At 30.7% G+C, this 12,616-nt stretch overlaps 1 protein-coding gene and 1 non-coding gene across 6 annotated transcripts in view; both read right to left on the minus strand.

The window, feature by feature from the left end:
- Positions 1-12,616, minus strand: part of MAP4K3 (mitogen-activated protein kinase kinase kinase kinase 3) — a 138,146-nt gene that overhangs the window by 30,006 nt on the left and 95,524 nt on the right. For 4 of the 5 annotated variants that reach the window (XM_016142254.2, XM_016142258.2, XM_016142257.2 and 1 more), the window contains 5 exons: positions 7,580-7,618; positions 7,282-7,335; positions 4,530-4,572; positions 3,095-3,254; positions 2,127-2,239 (listed from right to left, as the gene is read on the minus strand). In XM_016142254.2, coding sequence (XP_015997740.1) covers positions 2,127-2,239; positions 3,095-3,254; positions 4,530-4,572; positions 7,282-7,335; positions 7,580-7,618 — 409 coding nt within the window. Of the gene's footprint in view, positions 1-2,126; positions 2,240-3,094; positions 3,255-4,529; positions 4,573-7,281; positions 7,336-7,579; positions 7,619-11,439; positions 11,473-12,616 lie in introns of all 5 variants that reach the window. The other variant, XM_016142252.2, reaches the window with a different exon arrangement.
- Positions 302-438, minus strand: LOC118605866. The gene has a single exon (XR_004952266.1). It is a non-coding gene; the product is annotated as a small nucleolar RNA SNORA67 (small nucleolar RNA).

Genomic DNA, 12,616 nt, shown 5'->3' on the forward strand with positions numbered 1-12,616 from the left:
TGTTTTCTCATGTGTTTCTCATTAATCTGAACACCTCTGAAACCTAGGAAGGCTGAGAATCTTTTTTCAGAAATGTTTATTTCCTCTTCTGTAAATTGCTTTTTCATATATTTTTTTACTGAGTTATCTTTTTCTTATCTATTTGTCGAAGTTCTTTATAGAATCTAGATTTGACTACTTTTCTGTTAAATATATTACAAATGTGTTCTAAGTCTGTAGATTATCTTAACCTGTTTACACTGTTTCGTCAATTGAAGTTTTAAATTTTGAAGGATTCAAATATATTATTCACAGGCAAAGTACATTGATAATTACAAGGAGAGCAAAAAAAAGTACATGTGCTCACCTACAATATTCTCAAGAATACCAGATATTTTTTCAAGGAGCTACATTTCTGGGATATATAATTTGTCTCCTGGAGATGGAATCTCCTTGGGAGAGATTATACTTTAAATATAAAGTTTATGAAAGTCTACACTTCTTTTGAGGTTAATCTTAATAGCTTTTTAAGAAACAATGTTATAATTTTTTCTCCATCTGCTATAAATCAGATAGATTTAAATGTGACAAAAATTAACTAAAAAGCTACTGTTAATTGATTTCATATACATGATATTTATATGAGTAACTTAGATGCTTCTGAAATTGACTTATAAAATTTTACTTTGCAGATAGGTTTATGAAAATAATTATTATTCTCATTGATGAGAATATCACAAATTAAATACTCTACTCTTATTACTAACACCAATTGCTGATAATTTTTTCCATTTGGCAAATAATTTATGTGCTTATAATTTTAAGAAGCTGTACAAACTGTAATCATGTTTTAGTATATCATGGATACTGTTTATCTTATGATATAGTCAAGGACGTATTTCAGAATCATTAAGACTGTAGTTTAACTAATAGATCCCTATCCTAATGAAATAAGAGAAAAAGTGCATTAAAACGCATACACAAAAAATGCATACATCTCTCCTAGGTTATTATTATGTGTTACGAAGTCATTAAGCTGCATTTTTGTACTACTACATTAGCAGCATTGCTAAAATTTAAACTGCTGAAAGCAAAAAGGCACTGCTCAGTTGAACAGACTTCATAAAAACCATTTCTGAAGGACATTTTACACTTGTTAAAAATGTCATAAATTTCAAAAATTGTAATGGATAACCCCCATCAAATGCCATAACTGAATTATAAAAAACAGTATGTCATACTATAGTAAAATCTTAAAAAACAGCTGAAGTTATAGTACAAAAGCTTCTAACAATGTTTACTGTGTAAAACCATAGCTATATGCACATAAACATACTAAATGTACTACACAGTTCTATAAAACAATAAATATTAGCAACAAAAACTTCAAAAATATTGTCTCATCTCACGATCTCATTGGCATCTGCTGAATTGGGATTTTAAGGTTTTTTTTTTTTTTAAGTTCTACAAACAAATGTCTTCTGATGATCAACAGTAAATTCTTTACAAACAAAAAAAATTTTAATCTCCCTGACAAATACTATTTATAACTATTTTAATAGTTACATCATAGTGTTTTATCTAACATTTGTAACAGAAATAGCTGCTACGGCTAATTTCATCTTTCTTAGAGTGGTATCTTATATCTACTAGAAAATAATCTTAATTTTTCCTTATTGTTAGCTATTCTGAGTAAAAGTAGTAATATCACAAATTAAATACTCTAAGAAATGTGTCCTAGAGCAGAAGCTATAGCTTTCCTCATCTGTCCATGTACTTCTTTCCTAAACTTTTTGAGCCTATAAAGGGAAGTTTTAAGCATCGATTCTCATCAATGAGAATAATAATTATTATTTTCTGAACAATCATAAGGATAGAGCTTGTCTGTATGCAGATCATGTTTTACATTATGCTATATAACAAACTGGCTTAAATGATTTGAACAGAAAACCATCATTCAAATTTGCCATAGTAAAGTTACTTTTTTCAAGATTTAAACAATCCATTACCATTATAATACACCAAATACCAATATACTAATTATAAGATATACAATTGCTATAGTTTCACTAATTATAATTGCAAAACTAACCTAAAAGTGAAAAGGGAAACAAATATAAGTAGACCTTATGAATAGAAATACCTACTGGTACATCTTTCTTTTCTTTCCTTGAAAGGTTTGTGCCTCTGTGTTCATTCTGTTGTTGATATAATGAACCGTCTCGTTCACCATTTAACTGGAAGGAGCTCACTCCATTTCCTTCAATAAAATACGTTTAAAGAGATGAAAAAAATTAATTCTCACAAAGGTTTTTATTCAGAAATTATCAAGTAGGAAAGAAAAATATTATCTCTGAGACAGTTTCAACCTTTATTTGGGATTACCTAATCAAAATATTTAGTACTGAAGTAAGAAGTTATAATTACTATATGTTGTATTTATATCTCTATTTTATTCATAGAGGCAAGTTCAAATTCTGGTTGTATCTAAGTACATATATTTGTGTTAAATTGAATATGTACCTATTTTCAGGAAATAATAGTATGTTATCCAGTTAAAAGTATGCTATCCAAGTAACTTTTGTTGCTCTTTTTTTTAATTGCTTCTTCTGCATAATATGCAAGAAATTTTACAGTATAAAACAGCATCCCCTATTATTATTTTAGAGGTAAATACACAGCAAATAGTAACAATAACTATTTTTTAAATGATTAAATGAAATACATTAAAGGAATTAGACAAAGTGTCTTCTTTTCCTAAAACAGTAGTCTAGAATCAAAACACATTTTGTTTGTTTAGAGTTTAATTTCTTTTGTTGACAAACTATAGATAAACAATGAACTAAGTGTAAGCATAAACAATTCTTTAAAAGAGGGAGGGCTAGATATTAAATAAGAAACAAGGGGCAAAATATCCCAGACTGGGTCAAAGGTAATCCTATTATAAAAATACTTCAAACTATGAGGCAAAAGCAAAAAACATCTCTATAGCCATTGCTGTTCTATTTTCCTCCTTAAAGGAATTTCAATAATCTTAAAAGATTCCCTCCATTTTTTCCACACAGTATGAAAAACTGATAAAACACTCTTATTTCAGCATCTTTTCCCCCATTACCTAAAGCAATAGGCTTCTGTGGAGGTAATCTGGGAGGTGGTGGTCTAGGTGGCACTTGGGATGGTTTTGCTGGGCTCTCTGACATGGGACATCTCTTGATTGTTCCTTGATTATCATCCTCAGTAGAATGAGTTTCCTGTGGTATGAATATGGACTTGGGCTGAAATAATACAGAAAAGGAGACCAATGGTTAAACATGAAATTATTCATGGTTCCATAAAGCATAAAAAATATTAAATATTTTTCCTGAAGTAAATTTTAGTACACATCAGAGGTTTTCAATAATAAAAACATTCTCATCTTTCTGATCTCCAGTGTAAATGAGTCTCTTTTTATTTTAAACATTCATGCTAATTGAAATTCAGTTCCTAATTCAGCTAATCTAAACTGTCTCTGTTAGATGATTCAGTGTCTTTTATGTTAATGCTTAATCTTTCATACTGGGGGCAGGAGAAGATACCAATTAAAATTTTACCATCATGGAGAGTACTAACACAGCAATAGAAAATGCCTGAGAGTTTCTGTTCAGACAATGGAAAAACAAACCTATCTGCAGAAGGTTTGGAGAATGTATAAATTCTTATATAACGCGTCCCTTATTAGGAAGTTACTCAGTACTATTGCTTTGAAATTCAGATCTCTATATTTTTGCTAATATAAAACTAAACAAGCAAATACACTATTTTTTACCTGTGTGAATTATAGTTTTCTCAAAAATATAAAATGTAAATAAAATATAGTAACATATTGGATGTCAAGACTGGTCAGACACCAATTTGCATTTATAACCCCTGATTTCAAACCTTTTAATAGCTCATTTTATAAACTGTTTATTTTATAATTAAAATATGCTATGCATACATGCTTACAGAATAAATATATATTACCACAAACTTATATGAATTCATTTTACCTTAAAAAGAAAAAAATTAATTTGTTGGAATTATTTTATGATGCTTTTGTTTGGCAAAAGGATTTCATTGATAAAAAAATTTTAATAATTACTGACCTAATTTGTATTTTTAATTTAAAAGTACCTTCTGAAAATTAAATATATGTGATGATAAATCACTATTCTTTACCCATTCTCAGGAAATCAGTTATTAGTAGATTGTAGATTTTGAGGAACAAAATCTTATTTAAAAATTCTGAGTTTTCTAACCCAAGTGAAATGAAACTAATCCATTAATATAATCATTTTCATGTACAAATTTTTAGTCCTTACTTACAATAAACAATAAATGACAAGTTGGATAATTTAAAAAAAGACAAAAATAATCACAATCATCTACTTATATCATGATTAGTAACTTCTTCATGTTTTTTTGTAGATCCTAAGTGAAATGAAGCCACAGAGTGAGTATTAATACAGGTATTAAAGTGGCAGAACAATCACACATACACATAATTTGAATAGAAAAATTAATCTGTCTACCTTTGGTGGCAAAGGAGGTGGAACTTTTGCTTTCATGGTTGAACTATAAAAATATAAAAGTTTAGAATTAGAACTCTTCATTTTGCAAATATATTTTATAAATTATATTAATATAATTTATAAATATAACTATAACAAATACAATTAATTTTACAAAGTTATAGAGAAAAAACTTGCATAAACAAGTTCCTTTTTCTACAAGGGTTTTCCAAAATATTCCATGAAATCTTCCAAGTTATGCTGAATGAAAAATTATTCAGAAGTAATGGATTAGATATGCTTTTTTGGTTTCAAAACTATAGTAATTAAAACTGGAAAAGATAACTACAGTTCCAACTGAAAAATTATTAAGGTAAAAACCTAAGTAACAGATGGTTTAGGGAAAAACAGCAAAATAATATAATATAAAAAATATTACAATGTAATACATATTTTTACTGTTAGATATGAAATATCTCCGATGAAGCTCATCAAAAACTATATACACTGCTAAGAAATTATTGGCAGAATTGACTTATTGAAGGCAAGATTCATTACAACCTAGGATCGGAGTTTTAAAAAAATTTACAGAAAATTAAATGATACAACATAAATTCTCAGATGATGAAACTGAGGCCCAGAAAGGTTAAGTGACCTGATCCAAAGTCACAGACTGCTGAGGTAGAAAGGAAAACCTAAGCTTCCAAAGAGTCACGTGCTGTTGTCACTCTACCATGAAACTTCCTTAAAAATAAAAGAACTAAATATCAATGCTTACATAAGTCAAAATATTCCCTCTTTAAAAATACATTTATATCCAAAGTATTTTACTTGAAATAAATCAGATGAAATTTAATCAACCACACAATAAGCCTCTTTGTAGTTGTAGCAATAATTACAGCAGCTACCAATTGACTAATTTATAATATTTACTACCTTTTAGGGTTTTTTTCCCCCCAAGGTTCTTTGTTATCAACTTGTTGTATGGACTAAATTGTGTGCACCCCAAATTTTTATGTTGGAGCCCTAACCCCCAGTGTGATTGTGTTTGGATGTCCGGCCTCTAGGAGGTAACGGGTTAAATGAGGTCACAGGGTGGGGTCCTGATCCAATAGAACTGGTGGCCTTTCTAAGAAGAGGAAGCAATCTCTCTCTGCGCACACATCAAGAAAAGGCCATGAGGACACAGCAAAAAGGCAGCTGTCTAAAAACCAGGAATAGGGCCCTCAGTGGGCGCCTTATCTCAAACATTGTATCCTCCAGAACTGTGACAAATTTGTTGTCCAAGCCACTCAATCTACAATATTTTGTTATAGAAGCTTGAGCTAAGACAGATTTCAGTAACAAATAATGGAGTGCTGATGTAACAAACTCCTAAAAATGGGTAATGGGTAGAAGCTGAAACAATTTTAAGGTATATGCTAGAAATATGGATATTAAGAGTAATTCTGGTGATAGGTCAGAAGGAAGAGAGCCAGTGAGAAAGTTTCCATCCGTTAAAAGAATAGATATTCATCCACTGAATGTAGGCAGAAATGAGGTCTTAGATGGAAATATGGATGTCACTGAAAACTGGAGAAAAGGTGAGCCTTGTTATGAAGTAGCAAAGAACTTGGCTGAATTGTGTTCATGTTCTAGTGTTTTGTGGAAAGTAAAACTTGCGAGTGATAGAACTGGATATTTAGCTGAAAAGACTTCTAAGCAAAGTACTGAAGGAGCAGCTTGGTTCTTTCTCACTGCTTATAGTTAAATGAAAGAAGAGAAAGATGACTTGAAGAAGGAATTGTTAAGCAAAAAAGGAACCTAACTTGAAATCTGAAAAACTCTCCTCCTATCCATATTAGCTCAGAAATGGATGGCAGGAGGAAGCATGTTCTGAAGAGAACACCAAGGGTGTGGCTGGACTAGGACTCAGTAAAGAATTTATGGGATTATACCAGCACAGACACGGGTAGTCTGAACTGAAGAGGATGGAGACAAGACAAAACGAAGGAAGGCTGCTGGACTTCCTTGGATTCCACAGGACAGGATGACAGAGCATGGGCTATTCTTCAAGAGGGAAAAATGATCCCAAAGGTGATCAGAGATCATCAGATCTAAATCAGATTGTTTCATGATATTTACATAAGTCTTTGACTTTAGATTTGATACTTGAAAGAGTTAAGACTTTTAGGGCTGTTGGGATAAAATGACTATTTTGCATAAATTCTGGGGGATCAGGGGCAAAATACTATGAACTAAATTGTGTCCCCTTAAAATCTATATGTTAAAGTCCTAATTCCAATGTGAATGTATTTGGAGATAGTGCTTTTGGGAGGTAATGAAGGTGAACTTGGGTCATAAGAGTGAAGCCTTAATCAAACAGAATTAGTGGCTTTATAAGAACAGCGAGAGAGATTTCTCTCTCCGCATGTACCGCTGTGAAAAGCCCATTTGAGGACACAGTGGGAAGGCAGCTGTTTGTAAGCTTGGAAGAGAGTTCTCACCAGGAACTAAATTGGCCAGCGAATTGAGCTTAAACTTCCCGGCCTCCAAAACTGTGAGAAATAAAATACTATAGTTTAAACTATCATTCTATGGTATTTTGTTGAGGATGACTGAGCTGACTAATACAACTAGAATAAAAAAAAGGAAACTGTGTTAGAACTCACAATAATGTTACTACTGATATTAAAATTACTGATATTTTAAAAATACAATTTTAAAATGTCGAACCTATGAAGTAAGGTCAAATGACACATTTTCTTTTGCCAAAAACAGAAACAGAGCTTACTGTTTAGATTCATCATCATCCCCTTCATCGTCTTCTAAATGTGCCACGTGTCCTCTAAGGATAGAGGAGGAGGATTCCATTGTTACTAAATGAACTTTACCAACACCAGCTTAAGAAGAAATTTTAGAAAATGCACAAAGGGCTACTGCAAAGTAGATTTTATTGTAACATCTTCACAGAATTCAGAATTAAGACAACAATAACAAAAAAACAACTTTAGGCTACTTGACAGAAGGGGGCAAACAGACTACTCATCTGTGATGCAGGTATTTTAAGCTTAATTAAAAATTCAAATTACCGTTGATGTAATTCTTCTTCAACAGACTTCAGAAGACTCCTAAAAGAAAAATAAATAAATAAATGGCAATAAGTACATATTTTCATCACTTCAGCCTAATGCATAAATTATTTTTACTATTTACTAAAATGTACTACAATGATCATCTCTATACCATAAAACATCAAGATATATTTAATGAGCTATCTCTATTTTCTGTTGCTAATGTTTATATATATATTTTTTAAATGAGCAAAATAAGTCTTAGTGTTTACTGAAAAATACCAATTCAAACAGAGGACAACCCACCATGAAATGTCACAATAGGACTGACAAAACAATAACTGCAGGGTCATAGTCAGGGGTTTCCAGGATTTGGATTTTACCTGGAATATTTACCTGACATCTGAAATTATATTTTCTTTTTCTTAAAATAAAGGAAGTGACACACTTTGAAAAAACATCATGCTCTCAGGCAATCCTACAAAATGAAACTCAACATGTTGGATCTCTCTGCCAAAGCATGCATGCATGTGATGTGAATACATGAATGTAGAGCACTCTGCTTTCACAGAAGACACTCACTTACCTGATGTATCTGTTCTCCAGTGGTGTACTGGCAAACACATTTACACTTTTGGGAGACTAAGCCTGTATTAGACCAGGTGCGAGGATTTTATCATTAGGAGCAATTTATACAACTTTGATATTCAGGAATGTAAGAGAGAACTCATGGCATTCCTGATTTCCCTTGCTTTCACTGCAAGTTTGTGCAGCATACCTCCTATATAATACTCTTTAAGCATAAAAACTCAATAGCTTCTTAAAGCTAATGGGATAGAGAGAAATACAGTTGCTAAGAGATTATTGAGGTAAAAGTGATTCAGCAGAAAATTTACTCTCCTCAAAAGTTGTAAGGTAGTACCTTCTAATCATTTTTCCCTCCTATATATAATGGAAAAAACTCTCCTTAGAATTATCAAAACATAAAACTAGAGAAAATGAAAGGTATGGTTAGCTGGTATAAGCAATTAATAGATTTTAGCCATTAAAAATTAATTAGGCCAGCTTAATAACAATCTAAATATTAAAAATGACAAAGTTCTAAATCTGGAGTGGTAAACGACATAGGAAAACCATAAACCAGTTGTTAATTCCTACTTTGAAATGAAAAAAATTGAGGCAGTTTAGCAAAATTATGACAGCTTGTGAAGCAAAGACAGCCTAAATCTGAATCCTGCCTCTGCCAATGTAAGCCATGTGACCTTCGATAAGTTACTTTGATTTCCCTATGCTTCAAGCTTCTGTATCAGTAAAATGGGAATTATAATAGCACTTATGTCAATGTGTTTATCTGGATATGAATTAATATAGGTAAAAATGCTTAGAAAATAAATTTAGAATATAGCTAAGTATTCAATTAGTATCTTCTTTATTATTATTGAATAAGCAACATTTTTTAAACTAGTATTCTCAAAACGTGGTCTGAGGATCTTGGGGGTCTCCCGGCCTCTTATCTACAAAGAGTTCTACAAGGTCAAAACCATTTTCATAAAACTAAAGCATTTACTTTTCCACCCTTATTCTTTCATTGAGAATGGAACTCTAGAGTTTTCTGGACTGTAAGATGCATGGTATCACTACAGACTAGTAGCAGAGATGAAAAACAAGCTGACTTTTATTAAGCCAAATATTAAGGAGATTTGAAAAAAAATAAAACAATGTACTTTTCTTACTAATATTATTTTGTTTCCAAAAAGAGCCATTCTTCATAAAAAAATGTTAGTGGGACTCAACAAAAAGTTTGCTATAATACACTGACCTATATATATAAAGCCTCTTCTTGCAATTATTTGCTGCTTCTAAGTCTCATGAGAGAAATTAAGTGGTGTTACAAGGAAAAAACCATGAAGAGGTGGCATTTAAATTGGTCCTTGATGAAAAAAATTTTAATACACAAAAATATTCTTTAAGACAATATGAGTTTATGTATCATTTTAAATAAATTACTAAATATTTTGAAAGTTCTAGTTTAAATTTCTAATACTATATTGATATTTTAATCCATATAAACAAAAACTCATTGAAGTCCTTAATAATTTTTAAGACTGTAAAGAGATCCTGAGACCAAAAATTTAAGAAGCACCGCTTTAAACCATTTGACCAAATTAAACATAATATCTCTGAACTGTACACTGGGTTTTTATATCATCTTACAAAATGTGACAAAAAAAGTGTTCTTAAACATATGACAATATTTTTTGAGGCATTTCTTTTTCCAGCTGGGAATATTAGGATTTGGAAATAATTAAGAGGAGAATTTAAATGTAGTTTATCTTCAGTTATTATATTTGATTGGACTTACATGGCATTCATTCCATTTTTTAAAAACCAGTCTTCCTGGGAGAAGTACTAGGTTCTCTAAGAATAACAGAGAAAGGCTGAATAAGAGAACATGGAAATGCAGCTAGTCTATGACTTGGGACTCATATATATTTTTTGTTCATTTACTTATAAATATCCTACTATGTGTTGACACTTTTTTTGTTAATAAAGTTAAAGAATTAATTGTCTTAGTGAAAAATAGGATATATGATTTGCTTTTCAGGCTTTTAAAAGAGAAAATGAAACATAGCTAAATTTACTGAAAGGTCCATTTATAGTAGTAAATACTCTATCTTGAGAGCACTGAGGAAAAAAAAAAAAAAAACAGTGATATTGATTTAATCACCAAGATTGGGTCCTATACAATTTTTTTTAAAAAAGTCACTATTCACTAGTCCACTTGGATTCTTCTATTATGGAATTTTTAGAAAGTAATGTACAAAAACAAAATAAAAATGATGTCCTCAGACATTAAATTACTAAGTCGATCTAAAATGATTAGAAAATCATTTGATTGAAACAATATGCAAACACAGATTTAACTGATGAAGTGAAGAAACTGATACAGAGAGAAATAAAAAACCACTGCCAAAATATTCAGCATATTTGAATTAGCTAAGGAATTTGTGCCACTGGTTACTAAAATCTTTTGAAATCGCCTAATTGGTTCAAAACAATCTGTAAGTACTGCCCTGATTATGTCCGAAAACAAAACAAAAACCTCTTTATTTCATTAATACCAAAGAGCAGTTTTATTCACTGATATTTATTTGCTCTTATAATCAATAATTATTGACTGAGTATATACTACAAATAAGGGCAACCAGTAAGTATTTACTAAACCTTAAAGGCGCTAAATGTTTTACAATGATTATTCCACTTCATCCTTAGTACCCTAGAAAGCAGGTATTATTATAACCCCCATTTCACTAGAGAAATTGAAGTAAATTTCTCAAAGTCTCATAGCCTACAAAAAGATTTCTGGCCTTTACTACTTCTACACTCAACTGTATCAGGAATGGTGTAATTCAATTTACTGTTCACTATGACTTAGGTCTTTGAAAGAGAATTTGTCTTTAGAATTTTTAGTCTACATTAAAAACAAAATCAGAAATAATTTTTCTTTTAAAAATAATATTTTGTTTGTTTTATATGGTCAGAAAGGGTGACCTCAATAATAATAGATTTCAAAAGAAAAAGAAAACCACCCTGTAAGTCAAAATACATATGCATTCACTAAAAACAAAACAAAACAACACACTATCTTAGTTCCTGTGTGGTCTGGAATAGGTAGAAACCCATAAATGGAAATCTGTCTGCCTGATCACCTATGGAGAAAGCAGGAAATCCTGTGAGTTTTAAAACATTGCCTAGTCACAAGAATAAAGCAGACATATCAGTACAGTAAGAGAAGTGCTACATCCATGCTCATGTCACATGTATGTATATACCTGTACACGAAACACAGCCAAAGGTCCAACTTTTGGACAACCTACCTTGCCAGTGATTCGTTATATAGAATACAGTTCCTTAAGCAGGGATCCAATTAATCAAAAAATGAAGTTGGGGAAATTATTAACATTTTACCTAGCCAAAGTAACCATATATTAGGAAAATTTCTAACAGTCAGAAATTAGACAATAGGAACAAAGGAATCTGGAAAAGCATTTAAGTGATGGGCCATTTTTTTTTTTTTGTATTTTTGCAAGTATGTCATTTAAAAATATATTTCGAATGAACCAAAAAAAGGTAAATGAGGTATTTTCCAAACTATCCATTCTCTTAAAACACACCAAAATTTGCTAACAAAGTCCTTAAAAGTAAAGACCTCAAATTTAGACAAAATAACATAAAAACCACTTCAGAATTTTTTATTTGCTAACCCACTATGAGACCGACTTCCCATTGCTGTCCATCAACACATTAAGACAAACTATATATAGCAAACAGTTACTATTTAGATAGAATTTCATTTTCACCAGGGAAATTATATACTTATTTTCCATTTTCAAAAACATAAATAAGGGTAATAATAATTTTTAAAAAGCACCTCGTGGTATTAAACTGAAGTTCGGTTTAAATCAAAACTAATGAATTTCTCTAGGTTGTATTCAAAGTCTCTTCTCTATGTTGAAAAGATAGTATATTTAAATTAAATATTTCATTTATATATATAAAAAAAAGAGAGACATGATTTTGCATTATAATCACTAAATCTAAGCTACTTGTCTTTAGTCACCATTTCTCAACTGCTTAACTTAAAATATGTGTGTATATGTCTCAACTCTCTAATGTACTTGAAATTTTGAAATTTTAAGTTGTTCTCATTATTAAAATAATATCAACATTGCTGGAAGGTTTTGACAATATAAATAATATTTCCTTATAAATTAGTTTATATAATGATAATTCATCCTTGAACTCAGGAAATGAGAAACTATGGGAATAGCAGAGTCTTCCCTCATCTTGCTAACTCAGGCTATAAACAACTGAAATTGTTAAATCTTGTAAAGTTGCTTTTAGACAGTGTGATGTGTGACTGGTCCTGGAATTCATTGTTGGATTTATTTCTTGCATGAATCAATAACTTTTAAGACTTTAGACATATTTTAATTACTATCCACTTTTTAAAAGACTCTTACCAGATGAAAAATTAAGGTTTCTAAACAGTGT

The sequence above is a fragment of the Rousettus aegyptiacus genome, unplaced genomic scaffold (assembly GCF_014176215.1).
Source record: "Rousettus aegyptiacus isolate mRouAeg1 unplaced genomic scaffold, mRouAeg1.p scaffold_m13_p_7, whole genome shotgun sequence".
Lineage (NCBI taxonomy): Eukaryota > Metazoa > Chordata > Mammalia > Chiroptera > Pteropodidae > Rousettus > Rousettus aegyptiacus.